Source organism: Ursus arctos, unplaced genomic scaffold (genome assembly GCF_023065955.2).
Source record: "Ursus arctos isolate Adak ecotype North America unplaced genomic scaffold, UrsArc2.0 scaffold_17, whole genome shotgun sequence".
NCBI lineage: Eukaryota > Metazoa > Chordata > Mammalia > Carnivora > Ursidae > Ursus > Ursus arctos.
In genome coordinates this window covers 50,589,654-50,613,855 of record NW_026622841.1, presented here as the reverse complement: position 1 = coordinate 50,613,855, position 24,202 = coordinate 50,589,654, and the positions used below count along the sequence as shown (strand labels likewise).

General features: G+C 37.3%; 1 protein-coding gene across 5 annotated transcripts in view; it reads left to right on the top strand.

Moving 5' to 3' along the window:
- The window catches only part of MYOM1 (myomesin 1), a 155,147-nt gene that overhangs the window by 95,106 nt on the left and 35,839 nt on the right, over nucleotides 1-24,202 (top strand). For 4 of the 5 annotated variants that reach the window (XM_026496035.3, XM_057313257.1, XM_048218588.2 and 1 more), the window contains 5 exons: nucleotides 470-591; nucleotides 3,948-4,144; nucleotides 11,253-11,379; nucleotides 14,160-14,344; nucleotides 16,297-16,411. In XM_026496035.3, the coding sequence (XP_026351820.2) occupies nucleotides 470-591; nucleotides 3,948-4,144; nucleotides 11,253-11,379; nucleotides 14,160-14,344; nucleotides 16,297-16,411 (746 nt within the window). Of the gene's footprint in view, nucleotides 1-469; nucleotides 592-1,779; nucleotides 2,068-3,947; nucleotides 4,145-11,252; nucleotides 11,380-14,159; nucleotides 14,345-16,296; nucleotides 16,412-24,202 lie in introns of all 5 variants that reach the window. The other variant, XM_057313258.1, reaches the window with a different exon arrangement.

The following is a 24,202-nucleotide window of genomic DNA, read 5'->3' as shown; positions in this document are numbered from 1 at the left end:
CTCAGAAAAGTTAAGGTACTTATTCAGGCGGAAGCCAGGACTCTGCATTATTTGATGGAGTGAGTTTAGAAAACTGCCTTAAGTAGCTGCTTTCTTGTCTAAAGTACATGCATCACCTGATCTCTGTACATCTTCTTCCTTTTAGAAATGAGTTGTTTTTAGGGGCGCCTGGGTGGCACAGCGGTTAAGCGTCTGCCTTCGGCTCAGGGTGTGATCCCGGAGTTATGGGATCGAGCCCCACATCAGGCTCCTCCGCTATGAGCCTGCTTCTTCCTCTCCCACTCCCCCTGCTTGTGTTCCCTCTCTCGCTGGCTGTCTCTATCTCTGTCAAATAAATAAATTAAAAAAAAAAATCTTTAAGAAAAAGAAAATGAGTTGTTTTTATAAAGCCAGATCATTCAGTTAAGCTAAAACCGTCTTGTCTAATTTCCCCCCTAGGAAAAATTTTTAAAACTTCCTTTCCTTTTAGATTTACTTGCCATGGATTGGTGACTGGTCAGAGTTATATCTTCCGGGTCAGAGCAGTGAATGCAGCTGGACTTAGTGAATATTCACAGGATTCAGAAGCAATTGAAGTAAAAGCTGCTATTGGTAAGTTCCTTATGCATAACGTGGTAGTTAGAAACGGATTTTTCTAAGTTATAAAGGAAGATACCACCCTCTCCAGAAATTCTTTACAGCTTCTAGGATTGCTTGATGATTCCATCCTCAGACGATCATTTTCTCTGACTCCAGGTGACAGCTAACTTTCCATAGCCGTCATTTTACAGATCTTCATCACTTACCCAGAATCTGTGCACCCGTAGCCTTGTCGTCGTCACAAGTCTGGTTTCCTCAGATATTGCCCACTGTGTGACACTCCATTCTAACTTCGTGCTCATCCTGGGAATGCGAAGGGCCATCCGGTCCCTTGAAGTGGTATATCGCCCGTAACACAGATCATTTTGTGCCTAAAAGCCATTTCACCTGTGACAAAGCCTGGCTTGTTTTCACTAACAACACATTAACATGCTTTTTATAAACTCCTCTAAATTTTGTGCAAGATCCATTGGTTGCTTAATCATATGCTACATCTCTGCTCACAAAGTAACCGACAGAATAAAACCGGTAATAAAGTAATTGTATGTGTGTCCCTGATGTGCCTGCCAGTCTTAGATAAAGCAGGGAAGGGACCCAGGTAGTTGAGAGCACCGCAAATGAAGTCTGTGATAGAGTCATCCATATTTGAAGGGAAAGATTGTTTCATACCAGTTACCTTTGGTTATCATGCTGTATTGCTTTTTAATATTCCTTATAACGTGGACAACAGTGAACATGTTTTTTTGAGGTTGGGAGGCACAGGTCGTTAGTAGGTCAGTCATGTATGTAAATCTGTTATAAAATCAGGATCTTTAATGTATGTCTTGTGCACTTTATGAGCCTTTCTTCCCCTCATTCTGTTGAATAATAGGACTTAATATCTTTCAAAAACACGTCAGAGATTTGCTTTTTTCTTATATATACTTGGGTTCTACAAATCAAAATGGTTCCTCTTCTGTCTGTGGTTTTCTGTTCTCATTTCTTCTTTTCCCAGAATATGGAGAAGTTGAACTGTTTCCTTGGTGTAAATTATGTGAAACGTATGCTTTCCATATTTCTTGCAAATCTGAGTGACTTCTGTTAAACTAAGATTACTTTTGTTCTGTTTGTGGTCCTGTTTTTCCCTTTGTTCTATTAAGTAGGAGCAATGTGTACTGTGTCTGGGCTTAAAGTGTTTCTGTTGTTATCTGGTAATTGTAGGGGGAGGAGTGTCTCCAGATGTGTGGCCTGAACTGAATGATACACCTGGTGGACTAACAGACTCCAGGGGAGGCATGCATGAAGCCTCCCAGCCAACCTTTAAGAAAGATGCTTTGCTTGGTAGCAAACTTAACAAACCTTCACTACCCAGTAGCGCTCACAACCTGGGCCAAACAGAAGTGAGTAAAGTAAGTGAAACAGTTCAGGAAGAGCTTACTCCATCACCAAAGAAGGCAGATCTTAAGGGGAAAAGTAAGTCTGACCCTCTGAAAAAGAAGAAGGACATAGGTGAGAGTCGAAAGAGTACAACTGTTCCGTCCGTCTCCATCAGTGTCCTCACCTCATTGTCTGGATCACATTCTTCCATCTGTGTTCACTTTCATTATGTTTATTCTTCTTTTGACGTGTTTTCAGCTATCTGTTTGCAATACTTCTGTCTAATGAGTTGTAAAAGTAAATTTATATGAGTTTGGCTTTTATATATACTTCACTGTGCTTAATGACAATAGAATATTTAAAGTAATTTGGTTATAGGGTCCTTTTTGGTTTCTCAGGCAGACACACCTTTTGCCTCATTTCGCTAAGAAAATTAGAGCTGAGAACAGGAAGAATTTGATAATCACAGCATATGTGGGGTCCTTTGAAATATTCACGTTCAATACATGTATAGGAAAAATATTTTACAAAGAAGTCACCTTTTATCAGGATCATAGTTATTAACTTCTGTTGTTCAACTTCAGGTTTTCAAGTTATCCTTCATATTTAACTCAAATAAATATAAATAACATTATCTCTTTGAGGTGCCATGAAAAGTTTAACAGGGTATCATCATCGCATAAAGCTAATTTCTGTGCTATATGAATCACATTCCCAGAACTGATTTATTTAAGACTAATTATCAGTAAGCTCAGAATTTTCTTATTAGGATATTTGGTACTTGTGGCTTATATAGTCTAGGTGACAGTGTTTTCTTATCAAATAAAAATGAAATGATAAGCATATACTGATACTCAACCCCCAGCTTCTGTCACTTCTATTTTTCTTTTTTTGAACCTTTATTGTCCCCTCAACTCAAGATGGGATATTCATTTGAGAGTTCACATTCAATATTGCTCTGTAATAGGAAGAGTGAGAGAGAAAGTTTTTTTTTAATGTTAAGAATGAAGGAGGTTGGTGAGGGGGAGAGAGAAACAAATGTATTTTATTTTTAAAATCTTTATTGTTCTAAGACTCTTTTGAATAAGAATAAATAGTTCTTTTTTCCTGTAATCCGAATAAATTTTCAGAAAACTCTTTGATGTTATTGAACGTCTAGATGAATTTCTTTCTACCATCTGACCCTCTTTCTTTATCAAAAACCATAATTTAGTAGTTGGGTAAAAAGTTAATCAGAAGCCACATAAAGGAAGAAGACTTTTAAAACATCCTCCAAATATTTTTCTGGCTAGGAACACAAAACACAAGGACAGCTGTATAGTATTTTGTACTATATGAATAGTAGTCCAACATAAGGTTAAAAATAATACAGCAAAAATATTATATACTAAGAGAAAAAATTACATGGCGGATTGTGCCTGTTTTTTTTTTATTTTTTTTATTTTTTTAAGGTGGCATTTAGCTGAGCTCCAAATAAGATTTTTTCTGTGTGTAGCCGGAACTTGTTTAGTTGTAAGATCTCACCAGGGTATGTATACCTGAATGATGAAATGCTAACCATTTGGAAATAACGTGGAAATTCTCTGTAAGCACACTGAGGCAGAAATTGATATACATACTTCATTTTCCTCAAGGAGCAAATAAAACAAAACCACATAAACAAACAAACAAACATATGTATCTTGGGAAAAATACGTCTTCTTATGGGGAACAGAATCACTTTTCAGAATATTGCACCATTTTGCTTTTAGTATTTCAAAAATTATTCTTCCATGGAAGTAGGGGCGCAGGTGCTTTTTATCTTTGGAAAAATAATTGCAGAATCCTTCTCACTGTGTGTTGCTTTTTTCCTCATACACCAAACTGGCTGCCAAGTTACGGATCAGTCTCATATTTTAGTGTTATACTGCAAGACCCCAGTGCCTCACACATGGCACGAATGAGACAAGCTTAATATACATGGAATCATAAATGCATTTCTGTCTACTCACTTGCTGTTCCTATCGCAACAGCGGCACCATCTCCACCCTGTGATATCACTTGTCTTGAAAGTTTTCGTGACTCGATGGTTCTTGGATGGAAGCAGCCAGATAAGACTGGAGGGGCTGAAATTACTGGCTATTATGTGAACTATCGCGAGGTAATTGACGGAGTACCAGGAAGATGGAGAGAAGCCAACATCAAAGCTGTCAGTGATGAGGCATATAAGGTAAATGGCCTCCCGTAGTGTGGCATCATATATATGATGACATGCTCACTTGCACACACATGCACACCCACACCCGGATCCTTGTAAATGATTCATGTCATTTCTCCAGTGTCCATTGTCTACAAAGACATGACTTTTGTAAAAAATATACCAAGATAAATAGAAGTAATCTGACTGACCAGGAAGGATTTGTATTTTCTGATTCATACACATAAACATAATAACTTCCTAGAATATTTACTATAAAATGTTTAGTTATGGTAAAAATTAATGTTTATCCCAAAACTTACAAAATATCTGTAACCAACGAGCTGCTAGCTTCAAGGGTCCAGGATCCAAACGACTGCATTTTTAACTTTCAGTGTTCAAATCACAAAGGATAATGGGGCATGGGCCTGATGCCCAGTCTCAGCTCACCACCTGTAAGGTGTCCCCCACTATAGTGGCTCTGATGGCCACGAAGGGATGGTCCACATGTGTCTACCCACAAATTTCTTTTCTTCACTGCTTTGCCTATCTCAGAGTGCTTGAAGTGTCTCACTGTTGCCATAGCTATGGCTCCCCTCTTTGGAGTATTATCAAGTAGAGGAAAGTCAACCCTCTAATACTCCCAGAATCCCGTGCTGTGAGGGCAAGAGCAGGGTGAGGCCGGGGAAACGATGCTTTCTCAAACTCAATGCCACAGTTTTTAAATCTAACATTTAAAATTTATGAAATATCACACACATACTGGACACATAATGAATAAAACAAGAATACATAAAATAAAATTGTATTTTTAAGATTCTTCCATGCTGGTGTGTAGCTATAACTTCATTACTGGATGATATTCTATTATTATGACTCTCACAATATACTTTTCCATTCAGTTATTGATTGATATATGGGCATTTTCACATTTATAGTTATATCAAACACTGTAGCTATGAACATTTTTGTACATGTCTGCTGGCACATATACGCACTAGTTTCTCTAGGTTATTACCTAGAAGTAGAATTGCTGGGCCAGAGAATCTGTTTATCATCAATTTTAGTAGATAAGCCTATACTATTTTTCTGAAGAGTATGAGAATTCCCAAAGTTGCACATCCCTCTAACACTTGATATCACACATTGTCAGTTTTGACAATCTGGGTGTCAAATGAGTCTGAATATCTTTTGCTATATATACATACTCCATTTTGAAATCTCTGCTTATAATATGCGTGTACAAAGTTTTTGTCCATTTTTCTGATAGATTTTCTTACTGACCTGTGGAGTTCTTTATATATTCTGATCTTAAAATCCTTGGTAGCTGTGGAAGCTGTGTCTCTTTCCTGCTCATTGGCTAGTATTTTCTTCTCCTTATGGTAACAAAACTAATTTTAATATCAAATTTATGATAGCCAGACTTAACGACATTTTCTGCATCATTAGTGATTGCTTTTTTTTTTTTTTTTTTAAGAGATGCCTTTGCCTTCCAAGGCCATGGGGATATTGTACTAGATTATCTTCTAAAAGCTCTCTCTGATTTGCCACTTACATTAAAGTCATTACTTTACCTACAAATTTTGTGTGTGATGTAAAGTAGAGGTCAATACTCACTTTTCCCCTGTAGGGACACCCAGTTGTCCCATCTATTGAAAAGTTTGTCCTTTTTCTACTACTCTGCTAGGCTCTCTGTATCATGTATCAAGTTTCTTTGATGCATGAATCTGCTTCTGTGTTGTCTATTTTGTTCCACTGCTCTGTCTACCACTGGACCAGTACCACATTAATTTAATCGTTACCGCTTTATAACAAATTTGATAACTGGTAGATCAAGTTATCTCAGTTTATTTTTTTATTCCAAAGCTATTTTTAGCCCTTTGCACTTTGATATAAATTGTAGAATTAGGTTACCAAGTTCTACCAAAAAACAAGACAAGCAAAAGCAAACACAATAAACAAAATTAAACTAAACTAAAACATTTTAGAATTAGATTGGGATCGCAATGAACCCGTAAATAAATCGAGGAATGATTGACACCTTTAAATATTAAGCCTTCTAATACATGAACATGATATTTCTCTCCATTCATTTTGGTCTCTAAAGTTTCTCAATAAAGTTTTATAATCCTCTATAGAAGTTCTGCACATCAGTGGTTATTTATTTATAGGTATTACATATTTTCAGTGTTCAGTATGTTTTTATATCATTTTGTTATTGCTGGATTAGAGAAATATACATCATTTTTATGTATTGATTTTACATATTATTGGTATATATAGGTTTTTGCTAAATTTTCTTATTATTTCTATAAGTTACCTATGAGCTCTTTTTGAGTTTCTATAGATCATTTTTATGATTTACTGCAAATGACAGTTTACTTCTTCATTTCCACATTTTATATTTCTTGCTTCATTTTCTTAACTTTCTGCTTAAAATCTTTAACAACATATTGATAGAAGTGGTGATCTTGGTCATTCTAGACTTGATCTTTATCTTAAAGGAGAACATTTCACCATTAAGTATTATATTTACTATCAGTGTTTGATAGACATCTGTTATCAGCTAAAGAAAGTTTCCTTCTGTTCCTAGTTAAGAATTAATTAAAATTATGAAATTTTTTTTCTGACTCTATTGAGATAGTTATATGATTTTTCCCTTTAGTTTTAATGTGGTATATTCTAGTAGTTATCCAATGTTAAAATAACCTTGCATTCCTGGCACAAATGTAAGCTGGACATTATGTATACTCTGTCTATATATTACTAGATTTTTTTAAATTTTTGGTTATTGTTGTTTAGTTTTGCTTCTATGTTTATGAGTGAAATTACTCTGAGACTAAAGTTTATTTGATACAAATACCTGACAAGGATAGTACTGGAAGGGAAAATTGCAGGATAATCCTACTTTATTGAGATATAATTCACATATAAAATTCACCCAATTAAAATGTTGCTTTATATATTTTGAAGGGGTGTTATTAGGTGCATACAAAGTGGCTTTCTGTATCACTAAATATATTTTGCCTTCAAGTCTATATTATCTGTTATGAATATAAATTTATCAATTTTCTTTTGGCTGGTTTTTGCATGGTATATAATTTTTCATCCTTTGACTTTCTATCTTTAACTTTATGCTTTCTGTGTGTCTCTTAAAAATAGTATAGAGTTGGATATTTTTCCTACCTGAGAGTCTTTGTCATTTAACTGGAGTATTTAATGTTACTACTATTTTTTTGAAAAACCAATCATCTTTATTTTGTGCTTTCTATTTGTCCTGCCTGTTTTGTTTCATTTTCTGTCCTTACTTGACTACTTTTGAATCGTTTCTTTTTTCCTTCAGCCTTCCTTTACTCTCTACACTACTTTGAAAACTACAGATTCTGGGTTTCTGTGTTTGTTTTTGGTGGTTACTCTAGAAATTACAGTGAGCAAATTAGCAGTCTGAATTTATTCTATTGTTTTCACCCTTGTCTGATAAAAATAGGGCCTCAGAATACCTAAGCCATTTATTCTATTCCCAACTTGTATGCTATTGTATGTGTGCTTTTAAGTCATTTTTTAATTCAAAAGTATTGTATTATTGTTTTATAAACAATAATTATTTAGATTTATCTAAGTTATTTTAGTTAAGATTTTATTTGCTTTTAATTTCACATCTTTGACCTTCTATTTGGAATTACTTTCCTTGCATCTAAATTAAATAGTTTAGAATGTTCTTTAGTTAGGGAATTCTGAAGGCACATACTCTTCACTTTTTCCTGAAAATAGCTTTTTTCTTCATTCTCCGAAAAATTTTTTCTAGATAAAACATTATGTAATGGTAGTTATTTTCTTTCACACTTCGAAGGTATAATTCCACTGTCTTTTGGCTCATTGTTGCCACTGACGTGTCAGCTTTTAGTCTGTTTGCTCATGTGAGGGTTGTCTTTTCTCTTAGACTGCTTTTAATATTTCACTACCTGGTGTGCTACAGTTAAGATATTATGTGTCTAGGTATAGGTTTTAAAAAATGTCTTTGCCTGGGATTTTGGCATGAGGAGGATTTCCAATCTGTGGGTTGAATTTTTCAGAAGCTCTTTCTGGAAAATTTTAAGTTTTTTTTTTTTTTTTTTTAAGATTTTATTTATTTATTTGACCGAGAGAGAGACAGCCAGCTAGAGAGGGAACACAAGCAGGGGGAGTGGGAGAGGAAGAAGCAGGCTCCCAGAGGAGCAGGGAGCCCAATGCGGGGCTCTATCCCAGAACCCTGGGATCAGGCCCTGAGCCAAAGGCAGATGCTTAACAACTGAGCCATCAAGTCACCCCATGGAAAATTTTGAGCCGTTTATCTCCTCAAATACTGTTGCTGCCCCATTCTTTCCCCTCTCTTCTTGAAACTCTAGTTAACATGTATTTGACATTCTCATTCTATCTTCCACGTTTTTTAGTCACTCTTCTCTCTTTCCCATCTTTGTGTCTTTCTCCACTATGGTTTGTGTAATTTCTTATAACTGTTAGTTTACAAATTTGCTCTTCTTTTGCATTTGATTTCCTGTTAAACACATCCATTATTTTTCTCTTACTGTATTTTCCCCTTTTTTAAGTCACATTTTACAAACTATCTTATAGTTTGCTGTCTCCTGCAGATATTCTATTTTATTTTTTTAACGTTTCAAGTTTTTATTTAAATTCTACTTAGTTAACATATAGCATAATATTAGTTTCAGCATTAGTCCTGCAGATATTTTAAATTTGTATTTTATGTTTAAAAAATAGTAAGCATAGCTGTTTTTCTAATCTATGCCTGATGATTCTGTCATCTAATATCTTTGCAGGTCTGTATCTGTTATCATTGGTTTTGTAGTCTGGCTCATGGTATCTTGATTTCTATGCTTGGTTATCCTTGATTATGTGCTGCTCATTGTCATTAGAATGTTATTTGCATGAATAATTTGAGGTTTAGGATGATGGCATCTTTCTCTGTAGAGGATTTGTATTTGCTTCTGCAAGGTGCCTGGGGATACCACCTGTTCAGTTTTTTCTTAAATCAAATACAAGGCTTTAATATTTTGGACAATCAAGGAATGTAAATTTGCACTGTATAAAGGCAGGTTTATTTCTAATTCAACTTCACTCCCAAAGAGTAAAGCCTTTTAGGGTTCCATCTTAATTGTAGAGAGTTCCCATTTATTATCCCCTTTTTAGGTTGGCTCTAGGCTTTGATTTCTGAGTTCCTCTGCTTTTGAGATAATCAAAACCAAAGGTCAAATTTTTCTTTATTGACAACTATCCCCAAGGTAAAAGCCACTTCTATGTTCCACTTATCTCTTTTTGTTCCCTATTTCCCTTTACTCTGTCCTGATAATTCTGTAACGTCTTGACACTAATTTGATGCTTGTGAAAAGATTTTTAAAAGATATTTTTATCTAGTATTTTGAATTTTTTAGTAAGACGATTAATCTCTATAGCCTAGTTCACCATTGCCAGAAATAGAAGTCCCATACCACAATATGTCACCTAAGCCTAGAATGACCAACGTTTCCTGTTTACCTAGAACTCTCCTAGTTTCAACAGTGTACTGCCTACATCCTTAGAAACCCCATAGTCCCAGGAAAACTGGAATGGTTAGTCATACTAATGGAGCCCCAAAACAGCCCTGGTACCTGAATAAAGTACTTTTAGGTCCAAGCTATCTACATCATGGTTTCCTCTTAATTAAAAAGATCTTCCCTTCTTTAAGGGAATGTGTGTGCCTGTGTATGTGTGGAATCAAAAGGGAAGTTTGTATTATTCTGTTACCATAACATATAGCCATTATATTCACCTTATACCCTAAATAACTGACAAGACAAGCCCTCTTGCAGATGAACTTATGACTTCATGATCAAATCAGGTGTAGAATGGATCATAGATACATATGTGTTTTGCCTTGTCTTAAGTCAATAGGTAAGCTTTGTTAACTCAGCTGGTTCCATCAATACCTCCATTTATTAAGCATATTTTTTAAAGATTTTATTTACTTATTTGAGAGAGAGAGAGCAAGAGCATGAGTGGGGGAGGCACAAAGGGAGAGGGACAAGCAGACTACCCTGAGCACAGAGCCCGATGCAGGGCTCAATCCCAGGACCCTGAGATCATGACCTGAACTGAAATCAAGAAATAGACACTTAACTGACTGAGCCACCTAGGCGCCTCCTTTTATTAAACATTTTTAATGCTTAAAGGATTGTGTTTAGTCCACGGAGTTTTTCAAAGTAATATATTCCATCATTTCTATTTTGCAAATGTTTTCACATTCATTATTTTATCACATATATTTACCACAACCCAATTTCTTCTGAGGGGTATAGAAAACATTAGGTCACTCAATAAGGAGCAGAAAAATGACAAGATTTTGAATATTTTGATTCCTAGCTTAGAATTCTTTTAATTTTCATTTGTATAAGCATTAATTTTCTATTGCTGGGTAACAAATTACCACAAACTTTGACACTTAAAACAACCGACATTTGTTATATCACAGTGTCCATGAGTCAGGAGTCCAGGCATGGCTTAGATGTGTCTTCTGCTTGGGGTCTCACAAAACTTTAATCTAGGTGTCAGCTGGGCTCACTCTTATCTGGAGCTGAGTTCCTCTTCCAAACTGATTCAGTTATTGGCAGAATCCAGTTCTTTCAGCTGTAAGTCTGGGGCCCTCTGCTTCTAGAGGCTGCCCTTCTCCAAATGTGAGTGGCTAGGCCATTCACAACATGGCATTTGCTTCTGCAAGGCCACCAGGACAGTGTTCTCATCATGAAAGTCCCAAACCCTATTTTGAGAGTTTTCATCTAATTAAATCAGGCCTACCCAGGATAATCTCCCTTTTGATGAACTAAAAAAATCCAATGATTAGGGACTTTAATTACATCTGTAATAACCCCCCTCCTTTTCCATATGGTGGAACAACAATCACAGGACTGATATTCCAATACCTTTGCCATATTCTCTTGGTTGGAAGCAGGTCACAGGCTTCACCCACACTCAAGGGGAGTAGATTACAAAAGGGTATGACTCATTGGGGGTCACTTCAGGGTCAACACAGGAAGTAAATAAATAAATAATTGAACAACTTTAAAAAAATAAACCTGAATCAACATCCACTCTCCGTGATATGTTGCAGATTAGCAACTTGAAGGAAAACATGGTGTATCAGTTCCAAGTGGCAGCCATGAACATCGCTGGGTTGGGAGAGCCTTCAGCAGTAAGTCAATGCTTCAAATGTGAAGAGTGGACCATTGCTGTTCCAGGTAAATCATGAAAACCATTTCTCAGCATTGAGGCTTAGGGTTTCTTCCAAAAGAACCTACAACTTGGAAGTAAATTTAAGTGTCATATAGACAGTTCCTAAGGGAAAAGAATTCTCTTGGCCCCTTATGTTTGCCTGAGATATTTTTATAATCCTATTAAATAATAGATACCAATGTAAGACTGACTATAATTTCTTGTGCTTATATTCCAAATAAATCATAGTTATACCTCAGCTCGGAATAAGATTAACAGAAGCACAAAATCTGAGTTTCACATGATCATTTAAAAGGAATTCTGATTTTTGTTTGTGCTTCTTAAAGACCGTTGAAGGGCATCCAATTTGTATCCCACAACAAAATGTCTCAAAAACTTCTTCCTGTACTCCCTAATTTTCATGCATTCTCCCACTGCGCTGGAATCTTTCATTTATCAACCTCCCCAAACCTCTTTCTCCAAGCTCAGCCAACGTGGCTCCTCTTCCTTGTCTCTCTCCTCCCTTGCTGCTAGCTTTTTATTATATTATATAAGTGGACCTAATATGCCTGCCTAGGACTTAAGTGCTGGACTTTTCTCCACTTATCTTCCTCCACTTACTTCTCTAGTCCTTTCGCTCTCTCTACACTTTTGTCTCAACTCTGCATCACAATAAATTTCCTGAACTTGGCTGGAAATATTCTCCTTTGGAGGTTGCCATCATGGGTGGTTGGATGAACAGGGAAGAAAATGCGGAAAAGGTGGAAACATACACACTAAACTAATTAAAAAATTGAATACAAGCAAATGTACTAAGCCATTAAGTTTCGAACTAGCAACTTTAATGTATTTGATGGGTGATTTTATTTTGCTTCCACCAGTGCCAGCTTCACAGATCTAATGAGTGCCACGGGATGACTAGATTCTCCCACTTGGATTTGATATTGAACATATGTAACAACTGATACCGCACCAGTATGACCGTATTAGAACACAAGGCCACACTGGAACATACTGGGTGGATCCAGTCCTGTCCCTTATGCCTCCCTCTTCCTCTATTTGAAACCCTAGTGCCCATGAAGAACCATCATTTTTGCCTTCACTTAGAGAGCTTCTGTTTGCATCACTTCTCGATCAAGTGTGAATAAAAAGATTACAAGAGAAGCCCAAGAGAAGTTCAAGCACTCACTCAACTTCAATAAATAGGCAAACATGCTGTCTTTCCTTGCACCTCCTTTAGGCCAGTTGGTATTTCTTAAGCTCTTTCTCTCACCTACACAAAAGTGGATCTGTTTTTAAATTCTTGCAATTCCTGAATAAAGTTAAAATATGAGTGACTAGAGACTAAGAAATTCTGAGCAGGCCTGTGGAAAATGTTTTGACTGAAAGAGATATAGTTAGCAAAAGAGGTTGCAGGGTGAGTGCTACCTGTTTGGATGCCTCACGGGGTTCTGCGGGTGGCACAAAAAATGACTTAAAAGCCCTCTGTGAAGCAGAACATGACACACTATTTTAAGGCATTGATGTTATTATTTAAATCTATTACTACGTTATTTAAACCTCTTACCTTGTCAGAAGGCAAGGATGACACATACCTGTGACTGTTAAGCCAAGGGACAGGGCCACACAAATATTGAGTTATCAATTGCAGAATGCCAAAGCATAGCATGGTAGAGTCTGTGTTTGTAGCTGGCTTTTAGGGCACTGTGAGTCAGTTCAGGTAATTTTGATCGGTTGGTTAGAAATCAGTTATTTAAAAGAAAAAAAGGTCAAGAAAAAAGAAAATAAATATATCACCTACATAGCAGCTGGTGGTCACAGAAAGATGTGGGAGATCACTTAGTAGCTTGAGTTCTCCCAAGAGTGCAAAAGACACATGGGCAGGGAGGACATTTGGCTTTCTTCCTGAACAGGTTGATCGAGTTACTTGGTTTCTCTGAGTTTTCTGTTGTCTTAAGGATGAATAAGATAAATAAATACCTAGCAGTGTTTAGCTGGGACCCACAGGATCAATTGTATTTGTTTTGGTGAAAGTTCTTTGTAAAATGTAATGGTAGTTTGTTTTTACTCCTAGATGGAATATGTGCTTTTATGGCAAAGATTTCCCTCCAGACAGAAACTATTTTGTAATATATTCCTTTTTCTTGTAAAAGAAATATTACTATCTATATTCATATCCCATCAAATAGAGTTGCTTTCCTCATCCTAATTTGAGATTTAGGGGAATTTTCAGATTACCATCCAAAAATAATCTGGAGGCGCCTGGGTGGCTCAGTCTTTGAGCATCTGCCTTTGGCTTAGGGCGTGATCCCAGAGTCCTGGGATTGAGCCCCGCATTGGGCTCCTCCACTAGGAGCCTGTTTCTTCCTCTCCCACTCCCCCTGCCTGTGTTCCCTCTCTCGCTGGCTGTCTCTCTCTGTCAAATAAGTAAATAAAATCTTTAAAAAAAATAATAATAATAATCTGAAACTGAATCTGCAACCAAATTAACTGTTCTTGGTAAAAGATGAGGCCCACAAGCCCCAGGACACCCTGAAGGCAAGTTTTCATCCAGCCTCTGGGGATCCTTGAATTGACTCTAACCTCCTGCTGCTCATAAAGGGACTTAGTAGGTTGGTGTACCACCATTGAGGAGACTTGATACAAAATGACCACAAAATACCTATTTCTCCAGGAACGGTAGATTTCACAGAAGAACACTGGATTCCACTCTAAGACTTCAGATGTGGTTCTAGATTTATACTTATTTGCGTTTTGTTATCTATGTTATGATTTTTATACACTGATCTCTCTCTCTCTTTTTCAGGACCCCCACACAATGTCAAATATAGTGAAGTCAGGAAGACTTCCTTGGTTCTGCAGTGGAAGCCTCCGATCCACTCTGGAAGGACTCCAGTCACTGGTTACTTTGTGGACTTGAAGGAGGCCAATGCCAAAGATGACCAATGGCGAGGACTCAATAAAGCAGCTATTAAAAACACGTACCTGAGGGTAAGAGGGTGCTCATATTTTGAGAAACCTTTTTTTTTCCTAAAAGAAGAAATGCTCCCCAAATGATATTAACTTTAAAGTTAGCAAGATAAACACATTTCTGCTGTGGTCTGTTTCATATATTGGGCTCCTGGTAAGTTTCCATTTGGCAGTGGTTGAGGTTGTGAGAAGTTTCCGTGCTTAAAGCAACTTGCTTATATTTAACCTGAATCCCTTAGCCTAGCTTCGGAAAACATCCACAAGCTCCCTCCTCTCTCTTCTTACCCTCCTTGCCTCTATTTACCCACCTCACATTTTTGTTATTCACAGTCTTACAAAGGTGACTTTCACATTTCTTCCTCTGATTCTCTTTTATTTGAGGATGGTTTTTGATTTGAGGGTGTTATTTTCATAGCATTCATGCCAGCAAGGCTGTACCTGCTGATTCCTCTGAGTCATGCTCCGTCTCACTTCACGGACTCCCTCATGCTTGTGCTCACGTGAGCTCTCAGAGGCTAGTGGAATGGGTTCACTCAACTCTTGACCTAAGCCTCACCCTTATCTGAGTCTTTGCCTCCCAGATTCCTCTAAAGTGTTCTAATTGAACAAAGTCCTAACTTCATCTACCAGAGACTGTTCTGTTAAATCCACTGAATCTCACTTGTAATAAATGAATATCTCAAAAGAATGCTTCCTCCTATGGGTGACACATGGAGACCCTGAATCCACACTAGAGCTTCGGAAACTGTGGGGAATGTGATTCTGACTTTTATTACTTGAATGAGGTGTGGCTTCACCACAGTCACACAGAAAGCAGCACAGTGCATATAGTTTGCAGCCCTATCTGTTGGCAGAATAAGCCACTCCCTAGAGGGTGGGCCTTGGAAGATACTCAGAGTATAGTATGCTTGCTCTAAAAGTTCTCTCCCACTGAACTGTCACTGTGGACTAAAGTTCATACCACCTCTCAGCCTCTTTCCAGGGTTGAGCTATTTACTGTCCCCATAAAAAATATAAATATATCCTCCAAGACAGGTGACCTTTAAACATGCCATTAACTCATCTTAGCATGTGCCAGTGAGCTCCCCAGCCCCTTACAAAACCTTGAGGAGGTGGGAAAGGCCACATTTCATGGGCAAGAGAAAAAGGTGAAGGAAGGTCAGAAGCTTAGCATGCTGTTTGGTTGTCCAAATAAGTCAGGAGGCCTCTAGATTCAAAGAAACCTCCAAAGAACAGTGTAAAATAAAAGTCAGACACTATCCTAGATGGTGGTGTATGTATTTATGGCCAGGGTAACTTCCAAATCTTCAACTTGCCACAGCACAGGATCCCAAGAGCTGAGGTTGAATTTGACTCAGGTTAAGCAAAATAAGGATGAGAAGCCAAGTAAAAGGGACCAGCATCCCAGAAAAAAATGGGTGGGAAGAAAAAATAATGGAGTTTAAACATATCAAAGAATGGTTAAGTTCACTATTTGAAAAAAGAAAAAGAAGAAAGGCGAATATAGGAGAGAAGGAGAGAGATTGACATTGAGGTTGCATGTGCCTCGCAAACCGGGAGGTGAATTTTCTGTAAGGAAGTTATCTTAGAGTTTGTACGCAGTGTTTAAAGTGAAAATAGACTTACTGACTTTTCTGATAATAAAACTGACACAGGCTCATGATGAAAAAGTCAAACGATATACGCATAAAGAAGTAGAGCTGTCCTATAATCTTCATACCTATTGTGATACAGAGTCACTCTTCTGGATGTTTTATATTCAGAAAAATTTTAAGCCTGACATGGAGAAAAAATGTACGTGTTAAAAAGCTTAATCTGGAAAAAATGTTTAATCTGGTAACCTTAAGTAGGACAGGAGATGAGTTCCAAGAGTGGGAGAAGTTAAGCTCTACAATGAAATTGTATGTACAAAGGAAGAGCATTCTGCTTAAATGACACAGAACACCCGTCATGTCTATTCCTGCTTCTTCCAGGTACAAGGCCTCAAGGAGGGCGTCAGCTACGTGCTCCGTGTCCGAGCCGTCAACCAGGCGGGTGTTGGCAAGCCATCAGACCTTGCTGGGCCAGTTGTGGCAGAAACCCGTCCAGGTGGGCTTTTATGCTTTCATTAAAATGAATCTTATCTGTGTAAGATACGAAAGCAACATTCAATCTTACTTTCTGTGTTTTTCCTAATTTTCAAAATTGTCGATGTTTGCTCTCTGAATAGTTGATAAGTTTAGCCTGCGGACTCGAGTCATTTATTGCATAACAATAGGCAGGGCTTAGTACAGGGCTCCATCAGGTTTGACGTGATCCAGGGCTACCCTGGTCTATACCTAAAAACAGGGAAGTTCTTGATCAAATTCTGTTTCCTGGACTGACTCTTATTTCAAGAATACATTCCTGGGACATTATTCCTATATTATACCGTGGCCAGTAAGTCCTACAAGAACGTTTTCCCAGTTGTAGGAGAAGCTGAACAGCCCGGTGAACAAGGATGATTCTTAAATGAAAGCAGAATTTATGTAATTGTAGGTATTAAGTTAAGCAGGGTTCAGCAAAAGTTTTCTGTGAAGGACCAGATAGTAAATATCTTCAGCTCTGTGGCCATATGGTCCCTGTCACCATACTCAACTTTGCCATGGCACAAAAGCAGCCATAGATAATACATAAAGTTATGAGCATGGCTGTGTTCTAATAAAACTTTATTGTGCCAGTTATATATATTATATATGAAATGTATTATGAAATTTAAATTTTAAGTAATTTTCACATGCCTCAAAATATTAATTTTCTTTTGATTTTTTTCCAACTGTTTAAAAATGTAAAACCATTCTTATCTTGCAGGCCATACAAAAAAAAAAAGGCAACAGGCCAAATTTAGACTGCAGGCCATAGTTTGCTAACCCCTGAGTAAAACTAACAGCAGTTTTAACTGGATGATCTATAGAGTGGAAGGAACTTTCACTTCCCAGTTTCAAGAGATGCCATGATTGGACTAGGGAAGACAATCTTCCCTTTATTATGTAAACAAACTTTACAGTTTTCACTGTGCAAATAGTTTCAGATTATTACATAATAATTATTTATTTTGCCATTTAATCTCTATTGCTTTTCAAAGTTATTATATATTTCAGGGTGTAGAAGTTACATTCAAGAACACTGTAATGGTCAGCATAGGGCATGTAGACAGTCATTTTGTATACTTTGTAAAGTGACAGGTGGTAACTAGGCCTATCAAGGTGATCACTTCATAAATATTGAATCACTGTGTAATACACATGAAATTAATATAATATTGTGCCAATTATAAATCAATTTTAAAAAACTTTAAAAGCATTGGAAATGAAAGAGGATAAACAAGTATTAACCACTTATTTTAGGTTTGCCTTCATTCTAGTCCAAGCGTGTTCACTTCAATCCATCTTGATTTTCAGATTAAAATAAAGAGTAGATATATAATGTGATATTTATTTTTATGATAAGGAAAGAAAGTAAACATAGAAACTTTGGCTCTCACTGCATATTACTTGAAAAGTATATCAAAAGTATTCTTTTAGGAAGTATCTACCCTTCTTATCCTATTACTTCATAACTTACTTTCAACTACTCTTATAGCTACCCTCTAAGACCTGGGTGTGAACAATAACCTTATACACAAGTGTGGAAGTTGTCTGGAGAAAGTGCCACACCTCATATAAGTACCTTTTGCAAAATTTCATGAGAAGACAGGAAAACGCTAGGCACATATACACCAGGTAAAAGGCAACACATGAAGACACCAGGGTATATATTCGTTTAGAAATCAGACTCTGAATTCGCCACTTGTAAGGAAATAGAAACAAATGGACGTGCAGAAGGATCCCTCTGCAGACTCTTGTAAGAACAACATTTAGATTACCATAGAGGTAAACTCCTAACCTAATCATCGATCAGTTAAAAGCACCCTTGAGGCAGTGGATTCCAAATGTGATTAACTGAGGAAAGGTTAAATTGATTTCTCATTTTTTCATCGATAGCCTCAGAATGGCAGATGGCCAGGCATGACATTAAAAAAACTGCCACTATGGAAGTTTTACCACCAGAAAATGATCTTCTGATGAGCTCGTGGGTGAAGAGTTTTGTTTCACTGATTTGGAAGTCATTTTCTGTGGCCATTCCATTCCCAGAATATAACTACAAAGAACAGCTGCAGACACTGAGCCACAGAACAGCACCAGATGAAGCCACTCTTCGGCTCACAGCCTAGGAAAGAATCCGAGGGTGCACAAAGTCAAAGCCCTCAGGAGACACATGGACCTGTTCATATGCGACAGGCACATTCATTCTTGGGACATGCAGTTCGTAAGAAGCTACGATAGAGCAGCACAATGTGTGTGGGCAACAGGAGCAGAGGAATATGATATCACTGTGTACCAGGCTTACAATCCAGGTGGGAAACTCAGAGCGTACAACACGGTGTGTGGCGGGAGCCATGACAGATGTTCATAAAATATTTCTCATACCTGAATAGGCTGTAAACTCGGGTTTCATAAGTCCCTGTAAAAACTTACATGTCGCGTAAAGTTGTCTGTATTTAATAATTTTCTTAAATACCAATATTTTACTTTTACCCAGCTGTTTATTTTATGTTAGAATGAATAGGGCAAGGGTGGGGAGGCATGTTATCAGTTTCAAGATTTGGGATGTGAAATTTGGATTGCTACTGCAGAAGAACAACTTCTTTTGGAATGTATTATTAAAATTTCAGAAAATAAAGCTCATCGTGTAACAGCAAGCCTCAAATAGGTCTAACAAGATATCGCAAGTGTAATCTGAATTTGAGTTGAAAGTTAACTTAATCCACCGGGGTTGGGAGGATCACTGGTCTCCCTTTGAAGTCAATGAATGTGCCAGCAGATGTAGCTCAGCCCCTGCCAGAATGTCCAGTTGTTCTGCCAATGAGGATCCAGAAAGATAGACGCAGGGTATCATGATTTACCAAGAAGTCTAATTAAGTTAAAAATGCCTATAAGAAGAATAAGCTGAAAAATATGTAGATTTGTTGGTATAGAAAAGGTACTTCTATTCTTGATATTTGATATTTTTCAAGTAGTGTCCTTGTTGATTGCATCAAGCCTGGGGTGGGGAGGGAGGCGGAGGCAAGGTGAGCCAGATCAGAGGGCAGATAAAAGAGAGACCTGCCAAGGTGTGGCAGGTGATCTGGAGGGCAACAAATGACTGGCGGTGTGGGCTTCAGGTATTCTTACCAGAGACTCAGCAGCAGGCAGGAGAAGGCAGGTGATGGACAGGAGGGCCCAAACACAAGGCAGAGTCCCAAGCAGAAACTGGTTACCAGAAGTTAGAACTTGGTCACTAGGAGCAAGGCAGGTTAGAAGAACCCAACACTAGAGGGGATGATTGAATTGACAACTTGCTAACCAATTCCAGTTTCTGAAAACTGGTTGGTCACAGAACCTGGCAGGACTGAGGATGCAAACATGTGCTCAGTCGCCTAGACGTGGAGTCTTCAAGGATTCAGAGTAGGAAGCCAGGCTAACTGTTCAGCTCAACGGGCTTCACTTAGAAAATTTTCCTTGTATTTGTTTATTAACTGTTCTCTTTCACCCATTAATACAGTAGTCCTCAAGCTCGCTGTACATGAATCATGACAGGAACTTTTTTTGAAAATACTGACTCCATCCAGACTCCACTGCAGACCTATCAGAATCTCCAGGACGGAGCCTGGGCTTGGGTTCATTTTTGTTTGTTTTTTTAGTCACTTGGATAATTCTAGCATGAAACCGGTGTTGTGAACTTTGCTTTACCCTGTGGGCTCCTTCAAAACAGGAACTGTCTGTCTTTTCTCCCTGTATGCGAGGGCCTAGTACCTGGTGTGTGGTAGTCATTTATTAAATGAAAAAAATAATGAATGACTACCATGTTTTGGCCAGTGAGTATGACTCTGTTTTATGGCCACCTAACCCTAGATATTTTGTAATGGAGGCCACAGTGTGGGTACCAAAGTGGTAGGCCAGCCTGCAGTTTTGGTCTTAAACATAGGGGAGCTAAGTATCACATGTGACTGATTACATTAATTCAATTCTATCTGCTTCTATTCTATCCGCTCTCCAGTTTTTTAAACATCACACACACACAAACACACAAACACACACACACACACACACACACACACACCCTGGAGAAGGACAAATAATTAAAGCTTGTGAAAACCATCTATTAATGCTGATGTAGAAGACTAAATTATATGAGAAAAATTTGCATCTCAGATTATGAAATATATAGGAATATGAATAGTTTACTATGATTTCATGTTAGCTTTCAAATTTTATTTTTTTTAAATCATTTTTTTGGAGAGGAGGGGCAGTTAATTTCCAAATCATTCATTTTAGCCCTGGGCTGTACCTTAACTCATTCCCATACTGGGTGTGGTGGCAAGCCTGAAGGGACCATTAAAATGCCATTCCATACAATCTGGTATCCCCCTGTGTTCATACTTGTGTAGGGTAGGGTTGAGGCAGCAGACTCAAGACAACTCTTTTTCAGTCCTTTTTAGACCAAAATAATCTTTCATTTTCTATAGCCAGATCTCCTGTGTTCTTACCTGAATTTTTCATATTCTTGAGCAGATTCAAAGGTTGTTTTTGAGAAAATCTAGGTCCTGACAGATTTTGCTCCAATTTTCCAACCCAACTCTGGGAGAGTGGGATAGCCTTTCATATAGATGAGCATATCCATAGGGAAGCCTTGACTTTAACAGCGAATATCAGATTTACTGCCTGCCAGTTAAGTACCTGAACCATTGTGATCATACATTAATCAACTTTAGAGAATATAGCTCTTCAGATAGTTATGAGTTCAACCATGAAGTGACAGTAGCTCAGTGCTTGGCAAAAGCTCACTTAGGCCATGGGACATTCTAAAAAGAAAATTTGAGGATGTTGTAACTATACCTTTCTTAACTCTGACACTGTACCAGGTCCATCTACACAGGCATTGTTCAGTGGATTAGCCTGGGGCCTATTAGAAATGCTGGCATTATGTTAACTAACTAGAATTTAAATAAAAACTTGAAACAAGACAAAAAGAAAAAGAAAAAAAAAGAAATGCTGGCATTATATTTGCTCTTGTTTTTTCTAGAGTATTTATAAAAAGAATCATCCATTTGAATATCATATATCTTTCTAAAAATTGCTATAGAATGTTTTGCCCATTATATTTTAAGAACTCCTTTATTTAAGGAATTCCACTATTGAACTTCCTCTTAGATTTCACTATGTGGAAAAGTTAGCTCTCCCAGTTGAACATAGTTACTTCCTTCATCATACAGAGAGGAATACATACGGCAACGTGTCCTTCCTTTTCAGATACAAGAAATGCTGAGCTCATTTTTAAGTTGTTTAATCTGCTTTTAAATTTTCCAAAAGATGTCTTTTTGTTTTAAACTCCTCACATTTATTCTTTGTTGTCCCATACAATTTCTTTAAAGTACTTTCCCCAAATGCTATTTTCTCTGTAAAGCCAGAACACGGGAAGAGTCTACCTTTTTTCAAAAGGCAATCTCAATTCAATCTCCCATTATAGTATGATTGTAAAATACTTGGCTTTCTAAGTCACTCTTTATAAATATCTTTATTCAAAGAACTATGTTAACAAATTAATTAAAACTAAATAGTAGTGGAAAGCTTTGAAACTGAAAAGCATTGAAAGATTGGATGGTATCAGCATTGTAATCAATGTGACAAATAAGGACAAGCTATAAGTAGTTGCATGATCATTTTAAGACAATAACCTTGTTTTCTCTTTACACAATGATGTTTTAAAACTTATTTGCAGTTACTTTGACTAAACACTGTATTCTAATGAGAATTGTTATGGAGCTCAAGAAATAGGCTTACATAGCTAGTATTTGAAATATTTGCAGTGAATTGATTTTTCAAAAGCTTGAGATTATGATTACTGTTAGAGTGATTCTTTGAGCCAGTCAACACATAACTGATTTGTCATGGAAGAGATCAAGCTTTGGAATCTGAGTGTAAAGTTAAGGAGGAAACCCACTCTGACTAGAATATTTTCTTATCGGTACTTTCATTTCATCTTGTCTGTTTATCAAAATATTGGTGTTATACTTAAGTATAACTTTAATAAGACAAGTTCAAATCAGGTAAACATTGCCATTCTAAACTGACATTTTTATTCTAAATCTAAATTCTAAATCTAAATTTATTCTAAATTCTAAATTTCAGTCCAGTCCCTTGCACATGTAAATATGTATGGAAAATGTGGAAGACAAAATCCCAGCCATTTTAGGTTTTAATCTTATTGTTGATAAATTAAATACCAGTGCAACTTTTTGAAAAATGAAAATCCAATCAAATGCAAGTCTTAGCGAGTATCTCTTTTTAAACACTAAGTGCCAAATATAGTTTTATTTTTTATTTTTCTTTTATTTATGTAAATCAACCAAGAGCACTCACTATCGCCATAATTATGTATGCATAATTTTTTAAAGTTTATTTATTTATTTATTTATTTATTTGAGAGAGAGAGAGCGCACACAAGCTGGAGGAGGGGCAGAGGGAGAGGGAGAAGCAGGCTTCCTGCTGAGCAGAAAGCCCCATGCAGGGCTCCATCCCAGGACCCTGGGATCATGACCCCAGCCAGAGGCAGTCACTTTAACCGACTGAACTGCCCAGGCACTCTTGTATGCATAATTTCTTAAATAAAATTCAAGTTAGGTAACATATAGTGTAGTATTGCCCCTTGATCATCCAGCTCTGGCAGTCAGAGGAGTTTGAACTTCTGCGCTCCACAAGACATTTTCTACACAAGTCCACTCCTTCAAGACTAGGAGAGGTAGCTGATTTGCCTAATACATGGAAACGAACACAGAGAGTCAGGAAAAAATGAAAGGACAGAAGAATATGTCCCAAATAAAAGAACAAGACAAAACATCAGAAAAAGACTGAAGATAAGCACCTGATACAGAGTTTAAGATAATGATCATAAAGATGTTCACCAAACTCAGGTGAAGAATGGGTTAGCACAGTGAGATCCTCAACAAAGAGACAGAAATATAAGAAAGTACCAAATGGAAGTTACAAAGCTGAAGAATACATTAACTGAACTGAAAAATACACTAGAGGGATTCAACAGCAGTCCAGATAAAGCCAAAGATCAGATCAGTGAGCTGGAACAAAGCAATAGAACTGACGCAGACAGGGGCACCTGGGTGGCTCAGTTGTAGCGCAACCGACTCTTGGTTTTAGCTCAGGTCATGATCTCATGGATCATGGTATTGAGCCCTGGATGGGCTCTGCACTCAGTGGGGAGTCTGCTTGAAGATTCTCTCCCTCTTCCCCCCAACTCATGTGTTGTCTCTCTCTCTTAAATAAATAAATAAATAAATACATCTTAAAAAAAGGAACTCCCCCAGACAGAGTAGTAAAAAGAAAAAAGAACTTAAAAATATGAACATAACTTAAGGGATCAAGAGCAGTAGCATTTGCAGTCCTGGGGTGCCAGAAGGAAAAGAGAGAGAGAAAAGGCTGTAAAATGTATTTGAAGAAATATGGCTGCAAACTTTCCTAATCTGAGAAGGGAAACAGACATACAGGTTCAGGAAGCCCAGAGAGTTCCAAATAAAATGAACCTAAAGAGGTTCACACTAAGACACATTATAATTAGAAGGATAAAAGTTAAAGGGAGATTCTTAAAAGCAGCAAGAGCAAAACAGCTTCCTATATGCAGGGGAAACCCCATAAGGCTATCGAGAGAGTTTTCAGCAGAAACTTTGCAAGCCAGAAGAGAGTGACATAACATACTCAAAGTGCTAAAAGGAAAAAAATCCCAACCAAGAATTTTCTACCTGGCAATGTTATCATTCAGAATTGAAGG